We start from the raw sequence: 25,224 nt of genomic DNA, 5'->3' as shown, positions 1-25,224 counted from the left end.
GGTGGGGTCAGGGAGAAGGACGAGGCCTGCAAGGACACATATCCCACAGCCTGGCCCTAATCAGACAGTTGGCCACAGGCTCTCCCTTCACCCTCAGCTCTCTCACAGGCATCATGTTGTGCTCTCTTTGCAGTGGAGGAGATTGGGAGGCCGGTACCAAACTCATGTCTCCCCCAGGCTTCAGCCCCCTTGCCTGAAGCTGGATGTTGTGCTTTGATACAACCCATTTCTGTAACTCCCATAGGGATGACCTTTGCCATTCCCTGCCCCTTGCTATCCTGTATGCACACAGCCTCCTTCCCAAATTAATTGATGCCATTATTCCCATTGAGGAACTATTATAAACCACCCCCGGAGTCTAGGTCCAGGTGTGAGCTGCTCAAATGACTGATTATACAGTATAGACCCGACTCCCCAAATCAAGCTTGCCGAGCGCTGGGGACGACCAGAGCATGATGCCAACCCCAAAGCTGAGAAGCAGGCTCATCTCTATTCCAGTTTACATTTCACGGGGTGGGTGGCCCTCCTCGTTGCCCACTATTCCCCCCAAAGCTCCTGCCGGGTGCCCTCCAGGGACCTCAAATCTCCACCTCATCCCTCGAATGGCACAAGAGGGGTGGAAGCAGGATAATCAGCTGAGAGGCATAGGAAGCGAAGACCCCTGCAGCAGGTCAGTGTCTCCCAAACAGATGAACAAGGCAGGAAAGATTACTACAAGCCAATCCCTAAGATATTACATGGCATTTATTCAGGCAAACTCCTATTCATATCCATAGAAGGTTTTCCTGAGTAAAAACCGCCGTTGTCCCCAGGATGGCTAACTCTTTCCTGTAGCTGCCCCAAAGCTACCGACCAAACATCCCCGTTGAATTAAACGTGCAAAGCAAAAGGTGCCAGCTGCTCATGGACAGCTTTTGGTGTCTCTAAAAGTTTTATTTTTCTCCAAAAATCCTAATAGTCCTTGCAGGGATAATGAACTCGTGCAAATTAAAAAAAAAAAAATTGCCATGCAATGAAATTATATACACATATTTTCTGTTGCCTTTACCAGTGGAACAGAAAGCAGCTGCGAGGAAGGTCTAATCTGATGATTGGATCTGTTACCGCTTGGAAAAGGCAATGTGAAACAGATTTTGCATGAAGTCAATTCCTTAAATGTCGAACCGTTAATCAATGACAAGATGCGGTTGGAAGCATCCTCCGCGTTTCTGCGACGTTCCCAATGTCGCATCCATCTTTCAGATGCCTCTGAAGAAATAAAAACAACGATATTTAAATTCTCCTCAAAGATCTGGAGGATGAAACTCAAGAATGATCCAGGGAAGACAAAGCTCGGAGAAGTAGCTTTGTCATGCAGGTTACAAATCCCTCACCTCTGGCATTAGAATTAAATGCACACAGGGAAAGAAAATATTATACAAGATGACCTACATGCAATTCAATGTAGATAAATGTCAAGTGATACACATGGGCAAAAATATCCCAAACTCCACCTACACTGTGATGGGCTCCACATTGGCCGCTACTGCACGGGAATAGGAGCTGGGGATCATTATAGCCCATTCACAAAAAAATACCAGCTCAAGGCTCAGCAGCTATCAAAAGGGGAAATTAATGTTCAGGATTATTAAGGGAATTTTAAACAACATGGAAACTATTGTGATGCCCTTTTATAAATACATGGTGTGTACACACCTGGACTATGGTGCCTGGTTCTGGTCCCTACACCTGGAAAAGGGGATAGAAGAAGTGGAGAAGGTCCAGAGAAGGGCAACAAGGATAACGAGTGCTATGGAGGGGCTTCCACATGGGGCAAGACTAATGAGGCCAGGCCTGTCCAGTTTAGAAGAGAGATGCTGTGCAACAAGGGAGACTGAGCAAGATGGACCTGGTCTGACCCCGTTGCTGCCAGTTCTGGTGTTTTTAGGACCTTGCAGCTTGGGAGGTTGAATTGCATACTTGCAACCAGGAGGAGATCTTGGCCCTGTGATTTTAACCCACCGCACTCCTGAACTTCCCTTTGCTGAGCTCCACTTACTTGCCGGTCTGCTAACCCTTGGTGTTGGCCAGGCGGTTCATGCCGATCCGGTCTATGGGGATGAATCGCCTCTTGGGCAGCTCCACCACTTTCCTGCACAAAGAGAAACCAGGCAGGGCAAGTTCAGAGGAAGAGCCAGGCAGAGGTTGCCTCTTCACTACCTTGATGCCAGCTGGTGTCTACCTGCCCTGACTTCTGCTTTTGTGACCTGCCACCCTCAGCCATGGGGCTTGATTGGGGTGGCTGGTGAGGTAGGAGGCTACACCTGGTTACTCAGAACCAGGCAAAAGAGCTCTACCTGTTTCCAGGAGACATTAGAAAAGCACAAATAAAAGGCTGGAAATGCTCCTTTTTGTGACTGTTATGCCACCTTCCCATTCTTCTAGGCGATCCCCTGCTGCACAGGTAGCTTTTGGACGGGGCGCTGAGGGTTGGACACCCTAGACTTACAAGCCCTGTAGTCTGAGAAGCCTGCCATGTCCCTGACATTGGGCATATCGAAGGAAAGCTCTTGGTAGCCTGCATCACATGTTACTCCAGCGGTTCTTGGCCTGCCCTGGATGCTGAGACTGTTAAAAGGGCCACACTGCAAATGCCCAAGGTCTCTCCCTGACAGAGGGCTAAGTTTGTGGGGCTGAAGCACCCTGAAGCCTCCTCAGATGAATTCTCCCAGCCTCAAGCAATGCAGCATCCTTTTGGGCTCCACTTGCTACCAAAAGTGACCCTTCCCGGAGCAGCCCAGGAATGCTTTCTGAACCAGGGCGGGTTGGAGGAGAGCTCAGCCAGTCCAGGAGACTACCCATGCATTGCAAGCTCCTGCTAAAGCCCCTTGGACAGATGCTCTGTTTGCCCCCCAAGCTCCAGCACATGGGGTGGCAAACACCCAACTGGTCCAGGGGGCTGATAGGGATTAAGGATGAGGCCTGAAGATGAAGAGTTTGCCTGCAGGGAGCATAGAGAGCCTAAGTCCAGGGCACAGGGGAATGACTGTAAGCCAGGCCATATGGCGGCGGGTCATTGCCCTCCTTAGACCGAGGGCTCTGAGCCAGGCGAGAAGAAGGCAACAGAGGAGGGAGGGGCTGGGCTGTGCAAAATAATTGTGCTAAGTGGGCGAATACTGGTCTCTGACCCAGGACCTTAGTCAGTATTGTGGCATCATCCCGGCTGCTCCAAGAGGCCTCAGTGCAGAGGCAGGGTTGTGCCCACGCGTGCGGTCGGAGGGGTGTGAGAAGGCGCCGTGCGCTGCAAAGTGCCCCAGGGCCAGCGCTCGTGTCAGGGACGTGTCCGCACCTGCAGCTGCCCAGAGCCGGGGCTGCTCAGCCGTGGCATGGAGCCACGTCTTCCCTGTTTGCAGACGCAGCCCAGCCCCTGTCTCCACGCCAGGGCGGCACTCGGCCGGCACCTCCCAGGAGGCAAGTGGCTCTTCAGTTTATCGGCCGTGGCTCCTTGCAGAAACCCGTGTCGATGGGGCTTGTGTCGCTCCGTTTGTTTTCTTGCTGCAGGCACTGGGCAAGCTCTCCTGCTTTCAGACAATTTTCCATGCTGTGCTGTGCAAAAGCGTAGGCATCCCCGAGCTTGTTCTCTTGTCCCAAGGTGGGTTTGTCCCCCTCCACCTCAGGGTGGCTATATTACAGTGGCTGCTTGGTTAATGCAGTCTATGCATGTCGATCCTAAACCAGTCCAGACTGAGGATTTAAGCCTAGGAGGATTTGTACATGTGCTCGGTGTACAAGCAGATGGTGGGACGTGCCCGGGATGGCAGGATGTGTAGAGCTAAAGCAAACAAGTCACTGTGAGGGACGAGCATCATCCGGGGCAAGAGGGATGAACGAGAGGAAAGCTAGGAGGGGGGTTGTTTTCTCCTGTCCGAAGTGGGTCCTCTGCAATGCAGCACTTCAACCAAAGCGTTAAAGGTAGTCTGCCAGAGGTGGTGGTATTAACCCCCTGAGTGCTGGCTGGAGAGAGGGGCCACCGATTGATTTGAGTTTGACCCCCTTGCTTTAGAGAGGAGCATAGCAGCAAACATGATCATGAGCTGGAAGTAATTGTTTTTTAAATGAGTGAGAATCGAAGACAAGAGGTTCCTAGTGAAACCCTTGCTTGTGCCGCTACAAAAAGAAGGAAAGAAGGAGCATTTCTCACCCTTGTTTCACCCATAATGATGAAAGCCCAGGCTCAGCTTTTTAGAGTAGACCTGGCTTCCCCGGTGGCTAATAGGTTAGACCAGGGATTCGCAGCTGGGGGCCTCGAGATCCTTTCAAGGGTGTCTAGGGGTGCCGCACAGTTAGGTGGGCAAACATGATCCAAAAGATAAACCCAGAGATTTCAAAGAGGAATCCAGAGGGTTCAAAACCTTCTGCCTTGCTGTGGGCTTGCTGAGCTCTTTTGCAAGTGAAGAATGGCACTAGGACTTTTCTATAGGCAGAAAACAAGTGAAAACGAAGAGCTGGCATTTTCTGAGGAGGGCCTTGAGTCAATCAAGGGGTGCCTTGAATCTAAAAAAGATGAAAAACACTGGGTTAGACAATGGGTTTGTGTGGGACGCTTTGCACAGGGATGATGCTGCCTCGGGCAGGAGGTAGTACAGGAAGACCTCTGCATTTTCTAGGATTTTAGGAATAGCAACTTTATTGCTAAAAAGTGGTGATTCTGCAACTCTCTAGGCAATTTCCAGGGGGTAACCAGCACCGTTTACAAAAGCTTTCACATCCAGTGGAGACGTGGAAAATGAACTTCCAGGTTCAGTAGGCGAGTAGTCGAGAAGCTTGCACGACTGCCCCTCGAGCTGCGTTTTTCCTGGTGTGGGGCGATAAAAATAGGAATACATTTCTCATATCCTCCTATCTGGCACCCTTCCTCATTGCCAGGTGCAACTGAAAACAGGGTGGAATTAAAAATACAACATAACAGAAAAGTCACATTATTGTAACATTGTGGGAGCCTAAAGCACTAAAATAAAACTCAGAGGCTGTTTTACAGCTGAGCTGGTCCCTCTTGCGGCAGACGGAGGCTATGACATGCTTCTCTGTCCATCTTTTGAAGCTTGCTACCCACAGCATCATCCCCTATAACAGAGGTGCCTGAGCTGCAAAGGTCAGGCATTGGGCATGCACCTTGCTGGGGTATTTCACCCCGGTGCTCTTTCCTGCCGTGGCAGGGGGTCGGACTCGATGATTTGCTCAGGTTCCTTCTGACCTGAACATCTATGAATCTATTGCCAGGGAAAGACAAAGGAGTGGGTGGCTGTTGCTAAACTTGATGGAGTTTCTGTCTCTTCACATCGCATGGGGGAACTCATGCTTGCTTTCAGCCAAGCTTTCAAAACTTTCTCTCTTATGAGCAGGTGAAGCTTTATCCCAAGTTTTAGGGGTAGAGGTTGGTTGTAGCCACGTCCGTCTACGAACATGGGAAGACAAAGTTCTTTGGGTAAATTTGATCTCTTTTATTTGACCAACTCAAATAGTTGACCAAATTCTACTTCGGGAGCTTTTGGGTACAGACACCCTTCGGCAGGCTGAGGAAGCATCTGCAGTGGGTGTGCACACTCTTCTGGGAGGGACCGAATGGTAAAGAAGCTGGAGGCTGGTCTGCATGCAACAAAGCCAGTCAGTGAAGATGTAAATGGAGGAAGAGCACAGACCAAGTGCACCCGAAAGCTTGCAAAGAAGATTTTTTTCCAACTATTTGAGTTAGTCTAATAAAAAACAGTCCAAGTTTTAGCTCTGGACTCAGGGGCCCAAGAAGCAAAAACTTCTTCAGTGAAAGAAGCAAGACGGTTAGCTGAAGACTGAAGCAAGTATCTTCTGTGCAGACCACGGGTAGAGGAAAGCATGAAACACTTGGCCACTGTTTAACAGCTGCCCTGGCATATAAGAGATGTAATGTTTCTGCTGTGGACAGCAGTCCTGTTAATCATCATCAGGCTCATTATTAACAGTACTGTTAATCATCATCAGGCCCAGAACAGGGCCCCACTGTGCAAATACAACCCAGCACTTGAAGAGCTCCGGGTGCAAGGGATCAGACAGGTGGAGGGTGGGGTAGGGGCAGGACATGTAAGCAGAGTAAATAGGGTCCTGGAAGCAAATCTCCAGTTTTTGCTATGATTTCTAATTTTTAAATATTTTTTGCATGGGGGAAGACATTGAATCAGGCAGGAAAATGAAGACAAAAGGGGAAGGGGAAATGGTGGGGAAGGGAACAGGCCAGGTGCAGCGTGAAATGGAGCTGGAAAGACTGGGAGGAAAGGAGGAGAAAAAGCCAAATAACCCATGACAGAAGCAGTCCAGCCTTATCTACAGGAGGCTTCTCACTTGTCCAGAGATCCCTGCAGAGATACCGTATTAAATAAAAAATGATGGCATATTGAAAACATCACTGCCTTTTTTTGCTTAATAGATTCAAGCCATCACCCGAAATAACAAATATTTTGGTCATTTCACTGGTGCCTTAACATCTCAGATCATCTGCACCTCCCAAGTGGATCGGCAGGTGGAAGGGAAACCACGAAGGCAACAAAAGGCCATTTGAAGAGGGAAAACTGCTTGACCATACAAGTGTCCTCTCCGATACTAGCGCTCTTTGGACCTTCCTAAACGATCGTCCATTGTGGTCACTTCGGCAGAAGGGTTGAATTCAGTCTTTGTGGAGTATCTCCCATAAGCCTCGCCATGCTGAGCCCCTGCGAGTGGACTCCTCTCATCCCGGCGATTGAGAAGAGGAGCACCGTCGGGGTGTAGTTTCCCAAGGGAGGAGATGGCTTTGGTGGGCACCATGCTGGGCACCGGGGGCCCCTCTCCTCGCACAGCGGTTCCTGTTTCGGTTGCATCTGCAGATGCCTCGACTGACAGATCCTGCACATTATCATATCGTGTTCCTGTGGTCTGGCAGCTGGGTAGATGGGGCTGAGATGCAGCTGTGTAAAACGCAGCGCTCGAGGAACCTCAAATGGCTCCGTCTAGGAGCCAAAACCTCGTCTGCTCCTCCAAACAAAGTCAGGCTCTCGAAGGTCAGCAATTGGGTTGGATGTGCTGTGGAAGGGGACATCTGTGGTATTGTGGCATGTCAGAGTCCAGCTAGTCCTGGAGGAAACTCTGTTTTGATTCGAGTGACGGGAGAAAAACAAGGGCAGTTTCACTCCTGCTTCCTTCTCCCCTTCTGCAATTTCTTTTCTTTCCAGGAAATGTTGATTGCACGGCTATTGTCACATGCTGACCAGGAGTAACAACCAATTTCCCCATGCTTGTGTGCAAAGTCAGCCACCTCCTTTCAAACTAAGGCTCCAAACAGCCACCTTTGCATAAAGACACTTAGCACAATGCATTTTTTTTCTGCACAGAAAGGAACGAATTCTGAAATGATCAGTAAAAAATCCTGCCTGATGATTTAAAAATTTTGCATTTTGCCTTTTACTGGCTGGGGCCTAGAAATGAAGAGGAACTATTAAGGATGGCTGAAAAAAAAAATGCAATACCAAAAACTATTGCAACCAAAGCCCCTATCCAACAAAATATGTTAAGCTAGCAGCTAACTTTAATAATGTGATTAAGAGGAATAGGTCTAAGGACATAGGTTCTTTGGGTAAATCTGATATCTTTTATTAAACCAAATTTTTTATTAGTTGATAGCATGATATTTTTATTAGTTGGTCTAATAAAAGACATCATAATGCAAATCAAGACATTTAATGGATCAGGACTTCAATTTGGGAGGGAGCGGCGCGTCACCAGCAGTAGCAGCAAGAGAGATCTCAGAGCTTTCAGTTCTGGTGAGCAGACCCTGTCCCTTTGCTTTTAAACCCCCACATTTTGCTTCCTGAATGGCAGTTTAACAGACAGGTCACTCATGGGGTTGCAGAAGAGGGCTGCCATCCCTTGCATGTCCTGCGTGGGTTGAGTTTGGCCGCAAGGACAAACCAGCTGCAAGGAGTACTGCTCGCTGCAGCCGGAGAGCTCAGCATCTTGCAGCAATAGCAAAACAAGTAGTTTCTGAGCTACCCCACCACTGACGAAAAAAATCAGCTACCAAATCGAAATGAGTGGCTTGCCTTTCAGAGGTCTATCTACAAATCTCACACACAGCCTTCGCCTGGCCCCGGCCGGCCACCCAACTTACTTCTGCTTGCCTTTCACGTCGAGGGAGGTAGCAGAGATCCTGTCGAGGGGAGACCCAAACCCTGGGAAGCTCCTTTTCTTCTTGGTCTCAATCACGTCATTCTCCAGGGAGACGAGCTCGTCCAGAAGCAGCAGCTTAGCGGCCAGGTCAGTGGCTGACTTGTCCTCGCTGGATGTGGGACGTGAGGGGTCAATGGGCTGGAAAGGAAGAGGGACAGCACTGGTTAAGGCTGAAACTTCAGGCAAAAAAATAAAACTTCATAGACTCATAGAAAACGAGGGCTGGAAGGGACCTCAGGAGGTTACATCTAGTCCAACTCTCTGCTCCGAGCAGGACCAGCCCCAACTACAGCATCCCGCCATGATGGAGAGTGGTCAGGACCATCCCACAACACACCGTTACTGCAAGAGACTGAAGTTGCGGTACATTTTCCACGTGCAAACCATTTTTTTCATTGCAGGTCAGTCACTTCTCAATGAAAAATTGTGAGCGTCTCATGATATTTATCCTTTTTTTCCCTGAAAAATGACCTGGCTTTTTCAACACAAAACTTTCCTCTATTGGAAACATTTTCAAAGTGGTTATCAGTGCTTTTCATGCCCTGCGGTCTGGGCTTTTGGCATGCAAACTTCCTCTAACTAGTTAAATAACATTTTTAATTGTGTGAGAGGCAAGGATGATGGGGAATTTTGCCTGGGATCTCTTGACTGTATAATAATAGCCTCCAGGATGTCGGCTGCCGTGGTTCCCTGCTTTACCTGTGGCAGGGCTGGGTATGAGGTCTTGTGTTGTGTCAGGGTTGATGGTAGTTTTACAAAGAGTTTAGATTATGAATAGTTTGCACAGGACTGATTTGGTCTCAGGCAGGGGGGTGGACTAGATGTGAGCTCTGCAGGTCCCTTCCAGCGCCTTGGCTTTGGTGGGTGATCTCTTTTATTAGGTCTCCTATATTTGGGAGGGATACAGACAAGTTTGTGGGTACCACACAACCTTCCTGGACCATCACAATTATAATCTCACCTCAACACTACCCTATTGAATATTGCTAATTTTTGTTTACATTCCAATTAACTCCATGATTTTTAAAAAATTAAAATAAGTCTTTCAAAATTTAAAAATCCCTTGCAAATTAATTTCCAGAGACATTTCCAAATTCTGATGTTTGACTAGCTCAGCAATTCATCCCTAATTCCTGCACAAATACACAATGCTTTACCAGAAAGGTACCAAGGTTGGTTCACCCCAAACTGTTATGGAGGCAGGCCGTTGCTTGGTGGGGCTTTAATTGTCCGGGAGTGGAAGTAAAGAAGAGCAATTTCTCTTGAAATGGGAAAGGAAGCTAGATCAAAGTCAGGTGTGTATCTTGACCGTTGTTTCAAAAGCAATATGTTAATGCAAGGTGGTAGAGGAGTTTCTTCTGGAGCTGCTGTGGGAATGCCAAGATCTGGGCCAAATACTGCACTAGATTTGCAAAACAGAGATGCCTTATCTAGCTCCTTCTTCCAATTGTGCTACATTCAGGGAGCCATTCATTAATAAGCAGAAGAAAGGGATGTCCTTAGCATCTCTTCTTATCAACTTTATAGTCAATAAATGAGAGAGATCACGTGTGACATCTCCCAACCCCTGGAGCAGTGTGGGGCAAAACAAGAAAGCCATTCTCTTTGCACTTGATTGCTATACTTGATGCACGTAAAGGAGTTTTCACTTAGTTTATTAAAAAAAACTCCATCATGCTTGGAAAATATAGTGCAGATAAAACCTTTGAATCAGCACAGGCTCTGACAGAAGCAGGAATATGCCAGTAAAGCAGCCATCCTGATTATCAGCAGCTGACAGGAGATATCTGTGCTCAAAGAGTCATAGAAGTGTTGGAGTGACGTAGCTACGATAGCCCAGGACACATGCACGAGGCCTGGAGTTTGTGGGTGATATCCTTAATTGGACCAACTGCAGGTTGGGATAGATTTAGACAAACTTTCAAATGCTGGGCTTTCCTTTTTCAGGTCTTCAGGGTCTTTTATTAGACCACTAACAGTTATTGCTGACAAAAATCCTTTGCTTCCTCATCATCTAGCACTGTTTCTACACGGTGCAGACTGCAGCCATTGGGTTTCTCATTGCTGGCAAGAAAGCTTGACAAATGCACATGCAATGTGCCCCCACATGTTTCACGAGCAGGGCAAGGGCCCAGTGAGCCTAGCCACCCAAACTAGCATCGTTCAGCCACCCCAGCAAAGGCTCTCATGGGAGGGACTCCCTGGCCTCCAGGCCCTCTTGCAGCTGAGTTCACTGCACCCATCCTGAGTCTGGCTCCAGAGAGACAGGTGTGAGTCTTGCACCAAAGACACCACAGCTGCTCTGTGACCATCCACGCAGGGCATGCGGTTGCTTGATGGATGGAGGGTTTAAAACAACATTGCTGCAGACACTTGGGTAATCATTATTTTTGTGAGATTTGTGATTGCAGAAGAACCTGCAGAGCCTTGATTAGAGAACCAGAGTGGCTCTAGACACTTCACCCTAGCCTGAACTGAATCAGGCCCTGACTTTCCATCTCTCCAATGGTCCCTTAATGAATTTTGCCCCGGTGAGATTGGTACAACTTGTAGAGGTTTTGCCTTCCTCTAGCTGTGGGGTATGGCACCTACATGGGACCTCTCAAGGGTATTTTAACAATAGCAGGATGGTGGCTTGGTCTGTGGCAGATTCAGGTGTGATGCCTTGTGCTGCAGCAGGGTTGATGGTAGTTTTTTCTAAGAGGTTAGATGATGGATTTCTCTGGGATGGTTTGCACAGGGCTGGTCCTGCCTCAGGCAGGGTTGTTGGACTAGATGACCTCTGGAGATCCCTTCCAGCCCCACTTTTCTAGGATTTTAATGCAGGAAGAGAGCTGCGGCCTCCTGACACGGGCAGCAGCGCACTTCAGGGATGGTCTATGGGAAGATGCAGGCTAGGAAATGACATTTCCCATCCAGCTCAGGAAGTCTAGCAACAGCCCACGTTCTTGATGCATGCCTTCAGGCACCCTCACCGTCCTCTTTGTTACTTCATCGCAGCATGGATAACCTTCCTCCTACAAGGCCGATATGACAGGAGTACCTAGTGGGGCGGTACACAGCACTCAGCTGAAGCTCACGGGAAGCCAAATGCTCCTCTTCCTCACACAAGTCTCGCTGTGGATGGTAGTGGCTGCTTCTGGGATTGTGTAAATCTGACCTAACTTCATAATAGAGAAGCATAACAGTGCGCTGCACAACGATGGATCTGGATTTCGCTCTGCCCCAAAGCCCTCGCTATTTAAGACCCTGAACCTGGGACCCTTGCAGAGCCTGGCTGAAGTTGAATGGACTCCTTGCTGGCAGTGGTGATGGGCCGTGTGGGTCTCTGCAGGTTGGATGGCTAAATGAGGCTGGGATCCAGTTCATGGAGGTAAGACACACATGGGAGGAGAGGGGCAGAGGCTGAGATGACAGTGACAGGAACACAAAGGGACAAGGACTGTTTAGTTGGGACTGGTTCATGCGCTTCATTTCTGCCCCCCACTACAGAAAGGATGGGGACACGTTGGAGAGAGTCCAGTGGAGGGCAATGAAAATGGTTGGGGGCTGGGGGCCAAGACTGGTGAGGGGAGGCTGAGGGAAATGGGCTGATTGAGTCTGCAGAAGAGAAGACCGAGGGGGGTTGAATAGCAGCCGTCACCTCCCTGCAGGGGGGCTGCAAAGAGGATGGAGCTGGGCTGTTCTCAGTGGGGACAGATGACAGGACAAGGAGCAATGGGCTCAAGTTGCAGCAAGGGAAGTTGAGGTTGGATATTAGGAAAAATTTTATCTTGAGGAGGGTGGTGAAGCACTGGGACAGGTTACCCAGAGAGGTGGTGCAGTCTCCCTCCTTGGAGGTTTTGAAGACCTGGGTGGACAAAGCCCTGGCTGGGATGACGTAGTTGGGGCCGGTCCTGCTTGGAGCAGGGGGTTGGACTGGATGTGACCTCCTGAGCTCCCTTCCACCCTCATTTTCCGTGATCCATTTTCATGAACTATAAGAAATAACTCAGCCCAGATTGAACTCGGCATCAGCAGCCCGGGCCCAGAGATACCAAACTTCTTACTATGAGGTCTAGAAGAAGAGCCGTGAGATTGACTGGATCTGGTCTCCTCTCGCCTGCAAGGCAATGGCATTCCCTTTTTCCACTGGACCATGCTGGATCCAGGGCAGGGGCTGTCCCTGCAAATGCCTTTTAATGCGTTGCTTTGAAGATGTTGGCTAAGCCATTCTGGCCCCAGGGGTTGATTTGTGCAGGATTCAGTCCCGTCCACAGGATGTGACCGGGGGGGACCAGCAGGATCAAGTTGCCTGCTCCTTGGGGGCAGAGCCATGCCTCTTAGGGCGAGCTGCACAGGACGGGCAGAAAAGCTGGGTTCACTCATCACCATTTCCTCCACACTGGGTTCCTCACCCCCACTGCATCTCTGCAGGCCCTTGTGCGCCTGCCTCCCACCTTGCCCTCGTGCATGGGATGCGGCATTGCTAGAGCTCAGGGCAGCAGCTTCAGGAATAGCCACGTACCTCTGGAGCAGCTTCAGCGAGGAGTGCCGCGCCGGCGTGCCACTGCAGCAGGGTCACCGCCAGGACGAAGGGCGCCACCGCCACCAGTCGACACTGCGGCATCTGCAAAGCAGAGCAAGCCCTTGAGTTGAGGAAAGCAGAGCAGGGAGAGCTAGGACAGAGAGAGGGAAGGACGCAGAGGAGCAGGAGGGAGTGACTTGCCCAGGGTTGTACCACAAGTCAGTAGCAGAGTCAGGAAGAAAACCCAGGAGTCCCGAGTCTGAGCTACTACAGCTAGAGACTCTCCTCCCAGACTCCTTCCCCTATAGCAAGTAGCAGGAAGGACCGCGTGGGGCTCTCAGGTGTCTTTCCCAAAGGGGTTTTGCTATTCCCCTCTTATTGCACTGCCTTAAGATGACAACCCTCACCCAGGGAACAAGAAACCCAATTCAAAACCCACGCCAACATCCCACTCTGCCCAGGAGAGCAGCTATCAGCTGGGCAGGGCCCGGTGCCCCGCAGCTGCCGGGGCTGCACCCCTCTGCAGACAGGAGCGCAAGATTAACGGGGTCAGAAAGAGCAAGACGAGGTCTCGGGACCTGTAGCCTAGCGTGTAGGGCACTCCCGGGGCTCTGTCCCTGCAGCCGGAGCCACTCTTAGAAAATTAGAGTTGATAATGGAAGAAAGGCAGTAAGTAGGGTGACTTTACGCATTAAATAGTGGCTAAAGCACAGAAATAGCTTTGTTTCGAGCTGTGCAGGGTGAGAGGGTCGCTGTGGGGGGCTATTTGGGATTTAAACCCTGTCATTGAACTGGATGGGAACCTCTGTGTGGATTTTAATAGGAGCAGGGTGGGTGGGAGGGAGACTTCTCATGTCTGCTAATTTGCTCGTTAATCTGTTAGCGAGCCCAGCCCGGGAGGGTATAATTCAACTCGGAAGCTGCCACTCTTTGTTGACTCTCTTGGTGGAAGCCAGAAATAGATGGGAAGTATAAATATACCCTGGTGATGTATGATGGCTGTTCTGTCCTCCACTGGGCAGCTCTCATCAGCTCAGGCAGGATATGCCCAGCAAAAACACTTTGCTTATTTTCCCACACTACAAAAGTGGGAAACTGGGCTCATATTTGGAGGTCAAGGCCAGGCTTGCATTCATGCCTGCTTCTACAGTTTCCCATCAGTTCCACCTATGCTTTCAGGATTCGGGTATCCTATTTGGTACCTTTTTATTTGACCCAAGGGCACAGAAAATCACAGGCCAGACCCTGACCTGGTGTTGATCAAAGTGCCTCCATTGAGTCAAAGGAGGGGTAGGTTGGGCCCCAGATCCTCTCCTTCCAAACCAAACAAAGCCATGGCCCTGTGTAATCTGTGTTTTTTAATCTGTGCAACAGACATTTTTGTACGTGGCTCTGCACTGGAATAAGAAGTGGCAGCCCATCCCCTTGCAGGGAACCACATCCTGATTACTTGGAGGGTGGGAGGATGTACAAATAAGTGGGCAGGTTACATGCCCCCTTTTCATCCGGGTGCACCAGTACTCCCTCATCCCCACGAGCAAAGGGCTAAACACAGCCGCTGGCACGCTAAGGAAAAGAAGCACGAGGCACCTGAGCCACAAAAACACTTGATTAACCAGCCAGGACACCAGCAAAATTAAAACCAGAAGCTGTCAAAAGTGAGGGCCCGCTCCCATTCCCACTGAAGTCACTGGCAAAAATACCCGAGCCCTGAGCTGGACTCTCTCCCGCCGGACGTTGGCTATGGAGGGAGAAGGGGGTGAACAGCGGCTGCTATAGTCACTTGTATCAGCCACGAATGTGCTTCCTGCGCTTAACCAGCTTTGATTCTGGTTGCGTCTGTTTTCTGACTTCTTCCAGGTGCCCAAACACTTCCACTCACTTCTGTTGTCAGTTGGCCTCTGTAGGTGTACCTTCTCCTTGCACCCCAAGGATGGATGATGCTAAATCTCAGCTGTGTGTTAGCTTCTGGCTTCTCTGCCCTGCAAAAGCCATCTGAGCTTGGCCGGAAGCCCATCTTTTGCCCCAGCCGAATGATGACTACAACGCAGCTCCAGACAGACTTGTGCGTTTTACCCCTATTTCAGCTCAAAATGCATCAAAACTTAAATCCCTGCAGTCATCCGGAGTCTGTGTTGCGCGTCCAATTAAAACACAATTAAAGATAAAAGAGACCGTTCTCCTCCCACACCAAGGCAGGGGAAAGCAGCCGCAGCTTTGGTCTGGAGTCTGCCCGGAGCGCCTTCCCAGCGAAAGGCCACAACAAAGCAGCACCCCTGCCCAAACGCGAACCGCTACATCTCCAACCTCAAACCCGAGGGCTTGAGAGAAAGTTTCTCTTTTAACAAAAAGCAAAATGACATCTCCAAGACAAGCGGGCTGAATGAAAACCAGACGGAGTAATTCATCACCGAGTTCAGAGCCTGCACCTTGTCAAAAATATTAACGGGCATCATTGTTCTTTTCCATTCAGACGATCGTATTTCACCGGCCTGCAAAGATTACTCAGCGAGTATAAATCACATGTGCTTTGTTTTTCCCGGCCTGACTGGTGGCAAGAGAACTGAGGCCAGACATCAGGCGCTGCCCTGTGATCCCTCCCTCTCTGGGCACTGGGCATCGACTCCTCTCCCAGGCGTACGGCAATGGCACTAGGGTACCATGCTCACCGAGGCATTTGGACCTGGCTCTTGCAGGATCTGGCAGATCTCTACATTAACAGAGACTGTTAATAACAGGGCTGGAGAATAGAGCAGAATAAGGACCACACTATGGACATTGGGAATTTCATGGTGGCGTGGCCAGAGACACCCATTCTTTTGCTCTGGAAGCACAAGCGCCTACCGTGCGATGTACCAGGCTCACAAGGAGGCGAGTCCCACGGCGGGTGCAACCCTTGTGTTTCCATCCGACAGTGCCGCAGTGCACATGCCCACTCCCCAGCTCATCACCCTGAAAAGTGCCACTGAAAAAATATCTGGCGTCACCTGCGCGAGCTGAATTTATCACTCTGAGTCACTGACTTCCCTGGAAGCTGGATCAGGGCCCAGCTGACGATCTAGCCAGTTTTCCTTAAGAGGATGGTGGCCAAGTGTTTTACAAAGAAAGCAGCACTCAAAATTGCAACAGATAGCTCAGAGCTTTTGCAAAAACACAGTTCGCATTGAGCAAGGAAGAGCCAAACCTCCACCGGCTTGAATCGGAGGAGGCCAGAAATCCTACAGGCATCTGTTACCATATAAAGCCCAAGATACTCCTGTCTCAGAAATAGGAGTCATTTCAGAAACTCCTGCCCAGCCTTGTTTATCTCAAGTGTTCCTACCAGTCAAAAAAAAAAGTGTGAAAGGAAGGAATAAAAAATGTTTAAGAAACTACCAAGTCCAAAAATAGCTTAGATCAGCTCTTTTGTTCTCATTGCATGGATGAGATGCGGGAGATTCAGTAGAACGCAGTAAATTATAAAAAGCAGATGACATATGGGACTAAGGGGAAAAGGTGTCCTCCAAAAATACAAGTGGTAAATGCCAGATAATTTATGTTATTAACAATATCTTTGCAGGAATAAGTGCTTTTTGAGCCATCAAAGTCCAGGCCTCTAATCAGATACATGCAGTACTGTCACAGTTAGCTTCGGTTTACAATCATTTCATGTGTGCTTTATTATTAACCCAGTTAGTGAATTCACTCTTCAGACCCCCATCTTAAAATGGGTTTCATTCACCAAGCCATAGGCTATTAGGGCTGGAAAGGACCCTAATATCTACTCCAACCCCTTGCTCAAGGCAACATCTTCCCTTTATCAGCCATGCAACCTGCTACATTTTAACTTTTAAAAGGTTGGACAAGGTTTTCCCAGGTGACTAGTGATTTTGGTGTCTGCATTGAAACCTCCAAAAATGTGTGATTTACAGAGGGCAGAAGCTGAAAATACGACTTCTTTAAGAAAGGCACTCAAAACCACTCTCACGCTTGAAAAATTGTGGCTTCACTGTGACACCACCACTAAAAACACTTGATCGCTATTGCTTCCCATATCTGGCCATCTTGCTAATGGCATTACTGTTGAATTCCTGCTATTTCCATCAGTTTTAAAATGTCCTGGAAAAAAATATGACTGGCACCATGTTTTTGTAAAGGATTGCTCCAGGCAAAACCCTCATGGATTGCATTTATCGCTGTGTCACTATGACATGCTAGACCCATAATCCAGCCTGTGACTAATCTAGACGCAGTGCTTAATCTAGTCTAGGTGTATCATCATCTGTGTCTAGACCAGACACAAGCCTAGACCCATAATCTCGTTTCCTTTCTCTAAGGGTCCTGCTTTTGTAGAGGGCCTGATATATCAGTTTTATCTCTGGGAGTAGACCACTGTACTTCAGTGAAGATGGGCTGCAGGATTGGACCCCTCATTCCCATCAATGCTGCAGAGAGTACATAAAATGCCACGGGCAGCACTATGAGACTAGCATCCCCCATGCAAACATTTTCTGGACTCACACCAGACAAATGATTAGCAATTCAGCTGAAGTCCCTGGAGAGACACAGGTGCAAGAACAAGAGCAGGGAAATGATCAGCTGTGGTTTCTGCCTGAACATCAAACTCTCCAGGCAGACACATAAGGAAACTTCTCCTGGGAAATAAGCATGAGTTGCACAATTGGAACAGCTTGCAAAAACCAGGAATGACTTGCAACCGAGTGCAGCTCTGTGACAAAAAAATTATAGCGCCAAATAAAACATCTCATCAGAGAGCAGTTAAGCTGGGACACAGAAGACACAGATGTGAGCAATAAAACCCACCAAAGAGGCTCAGGATTATCAGTTAAATAAGCAGATTTTTGCAACCCACAAGAAAAGAGCCATTAATCAGAAGAGCCTATTCCCACCTTTTCTAAGCAAGATCATGGAGGGAGGTACAGACCTCTGTGCATCCCACAGGGAAAACAAAACTTTACTAGCCTGTTATCCATTGCCAACAAACTCCCAGCCCCTAAATCATTTATACATTTACCAACTGAATGGGACGACTTCTTTAAATGTTTCTAATAATTTAACTATTTGCCTTTTTTTAACAGTTTTCTTTTCTGTTTTTGTTCTGGGGTTGCATGTCTCTAGCATTGAAAATAAAGAAAACAAGTCTTTAAACCAGCAATCAGAATGGGGAGCTCCCTGCACAGAGAGCTGTGTGATATTTTTATAACACCCACACAGCAAATTTATCTTTTCTTAGCAGCAGAGGGGCACGCAAGTGGAAATGCTGTTCCTAAGGGAAGAGCAGTTTATACAACCAGTGCAGCCCATAAAGACCAGTTAAAATAGTCTTCCACAGTCAGGCAGCTCAAATGCTCAAGACGGCTCTGAAAAGAGGTCACTGCAAATATCAAACAAATGGATCAGATCATGTGATCTGATCCAGTGTGGCGGGTCACCCTTATGATCAAGGGTACAAAGCAGTCACAGCTGAAAAGTTAACAGCTGGGGGAGGAATCACTGCATGTGGAAATTGTAGGTAGCCTGTTTTTTTGGACTAGTTAAGAGGAAAATGAAAGGGAATTACAAATACATCACAAGAAATTGTAGTGGTCTGATGCATTTCATAAACTTGAGTGTTTTCAATTCGCTGAGTAGCACAAGCCTGGATTGCAGCGATCTACACCAAGTCTGCGGGAAGAAATCCGCACTCAAGTGAGATCAATGAGCCAGTATTTATAAGGGGCAAAGAAGACTTGCATGAGTCAATCACACTTTGGACGTACAAAATTATTTATTTCACAGTGAGTTTTTTCTTCCTCCAAAGCTGCTTTCCAGAGAACATCAAGAGCAATTATCTTCATCTTCTAGATGGGGAAACTGAGGCACAGGTCAGTTAAGTGATTTGCCCCAAGTTCCCACTCTAGCTCAGTGACAGAGGGATGAATAAACCCCCTAGATACTTGCAAACAAATTATTTCATTTATTTGCAAGCTTTCGGGGACACTCCCCCTTCATCAGGCATAGGAGAGAGCAGGGCTTTTAGAAGTTCTCCTAGGTAGAAATGAAAATTCGTATTTCACGGGAGAGCTGAAGGTGTGGTAAAATCTCCTCTGTGGAATAGTTCATTGCAAACACCTGCCACACTCCTATGCAACATGAGTTTTCATTTCTACCTAGGACAACTTTTATAATCCCTGCTCTCTCCCATGCCTGATGAAGGGGGTGTGCGTCCCAAAGCTTGTAAATACATAAAATAATTTGTTTGCAAATATCTAGTTGGTCTAATAAAAGAGATCACCTCTTCCATGAGTTTCGATTCCCTTTGCCTCTAGACCAATATGGCTACAACCTGGATAAACCCCTGGAGGATCACCATTTCTACTTTGAAAAGGCAGCTGAGAAGGAGCAATCATCACATGCACAACAGCCATGCAAAGCTGCAGAGATATGGACCATAGTAGGTAAAGCTCAAAGACAGCACTCGCTATATGCCCAAGCACACCTGGAGGCGGTGCACATGGAGTCATTGGAGTGACCCCAGACAGGGATGGGGAAAAAAAGGGAATGGGGTTAATTTTGAACCCAAAAGAAGCAAGCATCAGGACAGTCTGGCTGGGCCAACATCTGCTTGCATTCATACCGGTGCAAATCTGAAAGAACAGAAGACCCTGGCATCGCTCCACTGCTGCAGGAGCGCGCAGCATCTGGCCCACCACTTATTCAGTATTAGGATGCTCTTTGGTAGATGGATGCATGTGAGCAAAAAAGACAAGAAAAGAACTGCCCCCAGTCTAATTCCTGCATCTTGTGCCTTTGAGCCTATTTCACGTAATAAACATTCACGCAGGTCACAAAATAAATAAATAAATAAATAAAAATCTGGTATTTAAGCAGAAGCAACTCATCCCCTGTTCTTAACCGGCCCCCTCTTCAGTTTTAGGGAGATAGCAAGCACTTGATTTATTCTCCAGGCAACATCAATTGGCACCAGGCTAAACCCAGGGCAATGCATACAAATACACAGCGCCTAGACCGACCTTTGCCTCTTCTAGGCACCGTACAAGTCTCTTTGGCGGGGATGCATCGTTTGACATGTCCTGTTAAAAACTAACTCACCAGCTGTAGAAATGTTTGGCTTGTATTGCTAGTTTATCTCTAGACCCCCTGCATCCTGGGTGATGCACGCGTCTTACTGTCTTCCCCGTAATCAGCAAAGAGGAACTGTGGTTTTCCCACCGGACTCCTGCACGGGTGGGCTTGCTTCCTTTCAAAATGCTCAGATGCTTAAAATACAAAAGCAAAGATGGAAAGAGTTCCTGCAAACAGAGCAAAAGACACGCACAAAAGCCCCCCGTCCCAGCTCCTTCCTCGCTCACCTTACCTTGCATTGGATACAACGAGCTCAACCTTAATGAATCCTGCTATGCTCTTTCCCCCCTAACTTATCCCTAATGTTCAGCTTTCTTCCAGAGTTTTTATAGTCTCTGCTGTAAGCAAGAAACTCCAATCCCTGCCCGTGCTTTCTCTTACATCATTTCTAAAGATTTTCCACTGATCCTTGCCCTAAACCTTTCTCCCTCTCTCTCTCACTCACTCGCACACATTCTTGCCTCGCATTTGTTATATTTATTGTCCTGATCAAGATGATTAGGTTATAATTAAAGGTCTCGGGTTTTTCTAAGGAATCAGACGCGGTCACTGGAGAGCACTAATCTTCCGCAGCAACAATATCCTCTCAAAGTCTTAATATTACAGACAACCAGGGAGAAAATGTCCTGGAACTTCAATATGCAGCTGCGATTCCTGGAAACTGCAGAAATGTATTTCCTGGGATAATATGCACCTTAAGATGACACAAAATTAGTGCACTCTGCACCCTTATTACCCATAAATTAAAATGTGTCATAAAGCAGAGGACTCTCTAGGGTTATCATAGGAATGTAGTGGTTAGAAACTGAGAGATGAAGTTTCTTAGAGGCTCTTACTGTTATCCTAGGTATTGATACTGCTGCAGAGAACCAGCTGCAACGGTGGTGTCCGTGTCTCTGAGGCAATGTCATCATCCCCATCTATTTCAGTTGGCCTGAAATACTAGTACGAGGCTGTCATGTGTTGCCACCTCTTGTTCTTCTTCCATTTGCTAACTGATTTGTACAATACCAGGTGCTAATTTTAAGGGCTTCGATCATACTTGTGCAGACTCATATGAGGGTTGAAGGGACCTCAGGAGGTCACATCTAGTCCAATCCCCTGCTCAAAGCAGGATGAGCCCCAACTCCATCATCCCAGCCAAGGCTTGGTCTAGCCAGGGCTTCAAAACCTCCAAGGATGGAGACTGCACCACCGCTCTGGGTGACCTGTACCCGTGCTTCACCACCCTCCTCGTGAGAGAGTTTTTCCTAATATCCAACCTCAACTTCCCTTGCTGCAGCTTGAGCCCATTGCTCCTGTCATCTGCACCACTGAGACCAGTCCAGCTCCATCCTCTCTGCAGCCCCCCTGCAGGGAGGTGACGGCTGCTATTCAACCCCCCTCGGTCTTCTCTTCTGCAGACTCAATCAGCCCATTTCCCTCAGCCTCTCCTCACCAGTCATGTCCCCAGCCCACAACCATTTTTGTTGCCCTCCACTGGACTCTCTCCAGTGTGTCCCACATCCTTTCTGTAGTGGGGGCCCACAGCTGGACACAGGACTCCAGATGTGGCCTCCTGGTGCTGAACAGAGGGTAGGAATCACTGCCCTGGATCTGCTGGCAGCGCTCCTACCGATGCAGCCCAGGATGCCGTTCGCCTTCTTGGCAACAAGGGCACATCATTTGTAAAACACATTTCTATGCCAGAAGGAACAGTGTGATACCATAATAGCTCTTTACTGTGACTTTGCGAAAGCCTTTGCTACCATCCAGAACGAACTTCACACCCCGCTGTGCATCATGTGTTTGGCTTTCAAAATTCTCTTGCAAACTTATAAGCCCAGGCACAAAACATCCCAAGTCCACCGTTCTCATGACAGTGATTATAAAATAAATGGGCAATATTGTAATCTACTTAAAAAATATATCACTTGCTTCCCAGGTGAGGACAGAAACATTTTACAAAGTGGAACACCAGAAATAGCTCTTGCCAAATACTTTTTGCCCAACTTGCTGATCGGAAGAATTGGCAAAACAAAGAAACAATTTCCCAAGGCTGCAGGAAAGAAGCCTGTACCCTAGGAGAGGCTGGTTGTGAAAGCAAAAACACCACAGATGTATTGCCACTGAAAACGCTGGGTGACAACATCATCATTCCTACATGGATGAAGCCTTTGCCCCAGGCCTCTGTTTCTGTGGATAGATATACACCTATGCCCCAGCCCCGCAAACCATGTATACACGCGGTTATCGTCAAGCACATGAGCAGCTCTATGGAGCCCGTATCAGGGCATGAGGGATTGAAATGAGCTTTGCACTCCAGTCAATGGCATGATTTCCACTGACATAAATAGGTCTTTATCTGAATCAGAATCCCCTCTGCGGGTGAAATCCAGCTCAAAACCCTGCAGCTCAGGCTCATCCCTAACATTACTTGTACATCTGCATATACCTGCACAATACATCTCTGCATACAGAATCAGAGGCAGAGAGAGTAAGCAATGCCCAGCGATACGAAGCAGCCGGCATGTCCGGGGAGACTTAGCGACGCAAACACAAGAAACGCTCAGCTGACCAATAGAGAACATTGCTGCAGCAGCTCAGAAAATGGCTTGGGGTATAACGGTGGCAAAGTATTATCAGCCCACTCTCTGCCTTCAATACTTTGACCACAAGGTGTTGCCAAGTAGCTCAAGGACCCAGGCTGGTTGCAATCCAGCAGATCTCTTCTCTTCTGTGGTTGAGAGCTCCCAGGGGAAACACCCCTCTCCCTGGAGAGCCCTTGAGTGAGGGGGTTCACATGCCACCATGAAGTTTAATATGCACATGAGGCCCTAATGCTTTCCACTATCCATATCTGCTGCAAGGCTGAAACCTTTCCTTTTGGGTGTGGCGCTGGCCAGAATTATCCAGGCCTTTCTTACCTCCAGGTTAGCTTATTGCCCCGTGCTGCGTGCGGTGCTGCAGTCTACAACTGCTCGGAGACTGAAGCTGATGCAGGAGACAGGGACTCCCTGCCAGCCATCAGCACTGGATGACCTCCAAACGGCCTGGGGTTGACCTACCCCATGCACCACCTCCCTGCCCACAACGCAGCGACGGCCGCACTCGGGCAGAGCGCTCGGCCGGGTGCCCACCTCGTAACGGCTGGCAGCGAGGGCCCTGGCGCACGCTGAAGTTTGCTCTTCTCTCTGGCATGAAATAGAATCATAAAATCATAGAAAATGAGGGTTGGGAGGGTCCTCAGGAGGTTACATCAAGTCCAACCCCCTGCTCAGAGCTCAAATTCGGTGGTTATCGGGGCATCCTATAAAGGTATGTCTCCGAGGGTCTCTGAAGAAAGCAGGGGGAAGGCTGCCTAGATGATACAGAAGTTTGGTGGCTGTCTACCTGAGTCCCTGGGACACTGATGAGTTCAATATTGCAAAAGTTTAGTGTCATTGTATTTACTGCACAAATAATTTTATTTGTAGCTTTGGCTAGGAACCGGCATTATCTTACAGCAAATACATACATGATGCACATGGTGTTTTTCAACCAGGCTGGGGGCACAAGCACTTACTTACAACTTTATTAGCATCTAAAGGAAAGGGAAAAAAACCCACAAACCCTCACTTCTCTGTTCCCTCCACACCCTTCTCCTTCGAGGTCAAGTATTTATCCTGTGTCAGCTTCTTGAACACGCACAGGGCTCAGTTATGTTGCTTTATCATCACTGATGCCTTTCTGCTTTTTACTAAGGGATTACCACTCAGAAAAGTCTGAGAAACTGCAGTGCAATGCATTCAGTTTTCTTCGGCTGTTTAAGAGGTTTCCCACATATTAACCCTCTGCAAGTCACTTTTCAAGAGGGTGTAGAAAGATTTAGGTGAGGGACAGATCTTACACATAAACCGGTTTAAGTGATCAGAAACTGGTTTAAACCTGTAACAGAACAGAAATTCGGTGCACATAAACTAGTTTTAAAATGGTGGAAACCAGTTTAAGATAAACCCAGTTGAATGTAGTATCAGACTGAACTGATTTGGCTCAAACTGGTCTATGCAATGTCTGTCCCAGACCCCTATGTTCAAAGGAGCCCCGGAGCCAAAAGGCCCAGTCAAAGTTCACTGAAGCCAAGGGGAGCCAAATAAAATACCGCATTAAATGACAAGTTTCATAGTGTGGACAGATATACTCAGCAATGATCTGACTCCCTTTGTAGTTATGTCTTGGGAAAGATGAACAAGGGTAAGCCCCATCTTAATACGTGTTGCCCTGCTTTCTACAGTCCTCTCTTTTTTCTTCAAAGAAAATGAGGGACATGACACGTTAAGTTTTCCTAATCACCCAGGGCTTACATTTGCTTCAACACTGATGCACTAAATCACAGAAAAATAGGGCTGAGAGTTGCATCTAGTCCCAGCTCCTACTCAAGGCAAGATCATTCCTGTCTAAACCATCCCGGACAAGCGTCTGCTTAAATTGCTCATCAGCTTCTCCTGGGATAGAGATTTCCCAGCCTCTCTGGGCAGCCCGTTCAAATGCTGAACTACCCTCTTCGTGAGAGCGTTCATCCTAATGGCCAACTTGATCTTCTCTTGTTGCAATATAAGTCCATTCTTTCTGGTCTCCTCTGGCTACAGAAAAGAGTCCATCTCCATCTTCTTTACCACCATCCTTCGAGTGTTTGAAGACTGTTATCAAATCCTCCTCCCACTTTTCCTTTCTCCAGACAAGGTAATCCCAGTTTCACAGATGCGAGGGGCTAGAAGGGACCTTACAGATCATCGGGTCCAGCCCCCCTGCGCTTGGGTAGGAAAGACTGCTGGGATTGGATGACCCCAGCAAGATGGATGTGAAGATTTTCCAACCTTTCCTCATAAATCAGGTTTCCCAGGACTCTCATCATTTTTGTTGCTCTCTGCTAGGGAGCCTATGCTACAGAAGCAGCATTTTCCCCCTCAACTCTGGCATCTCTGCCCAGAGCCATAAAACTGCCAGCTGTGCCTCTATCTCAATGCGGGTCCATCTGTCCGTCCATCCTTCCAGCTTAAAATCACAGCCAGTGAGGGTTGTAAGGGACCTCAGGAGGTCACATCTAGTCCAACCCCCTGCTCAGATTTAAGCAAGGGATTGGACTAGATGCACTTATATCAAACTTAAGTGCAAATAGCCTAAAACCGCCATTTTTAAGATGCATTAAGGGTGCACATATGTATATGCTGTCATTAAATCATAGAAAATGAGGGTGTAAGGGACCTCAAGAGGTCACATCTAGTCCAACCTCCTGCTTCAAGCAGCACCAGCCCCAAATGCATCACCCCAGCCAAGGCTTTGTCTACCCAGGTCTTCAAAACCTGCAAGGATGGAGACTCCATCACCTCTCTGGGTAACCTGGTCCAATGTTTCACCACCCT

At 48.2% G+C, this 25,224-nt stretch overlaps 1 protein-coding gene across 1 annotated transcript; it reads right to left on the bottom strand.

The window, feature by feature from the left end:
• Nucleotides 1-912: 912 nt before the first annotated feature.
• Nucleotides 913-20,164, bottom strand: OSTN (osteocrin). Its single transcript, XM_019532918.1, has 5 exons — nt 20,076-20,164; nt 12,719-12,820; nt 8,153-8,349; nt 2,039-2,131; nt 913-1,248 (listed from the first exon to the last, which is right to left on the bottom strand). The coding sequence occupies exons 2-4, from the start codon at nt 12,818-12,820 to the stop codon at nt 2,050-2,052; spliced, it is 381 nt and encodes a 126-aa protein (XP_019388463.1). The 5' UTR covers nt 20,076-20,164; the 3' UTR covers nt 913-1,248; nt 2,039-2,049.
• Between the last annotated feature and the right edge of the window lie 5,060 nt (nt 20,165-25,224).

This window comes from Crocodylus porosus, unplaced genomic scaffold (assembly GCF_001723895.1).
Source record: "Crocodylus porosus isolate Cpor-Errol unplaced genomic scaffold, CroPor_comp1, whole genome shotgun sequence".
In the NCBI taxonomy this organism is placed as follows: domain Eukaryota; kingdom Metazoa; phylum Chordata; order Crocodylia; family Crocodylidae; genus Crocodylus; species Crocodylus porosus.
Note: the sequence above shows the minus strand (reverse complement) of the source record. Positions and strands in the feature narration are given on the sequence as shown.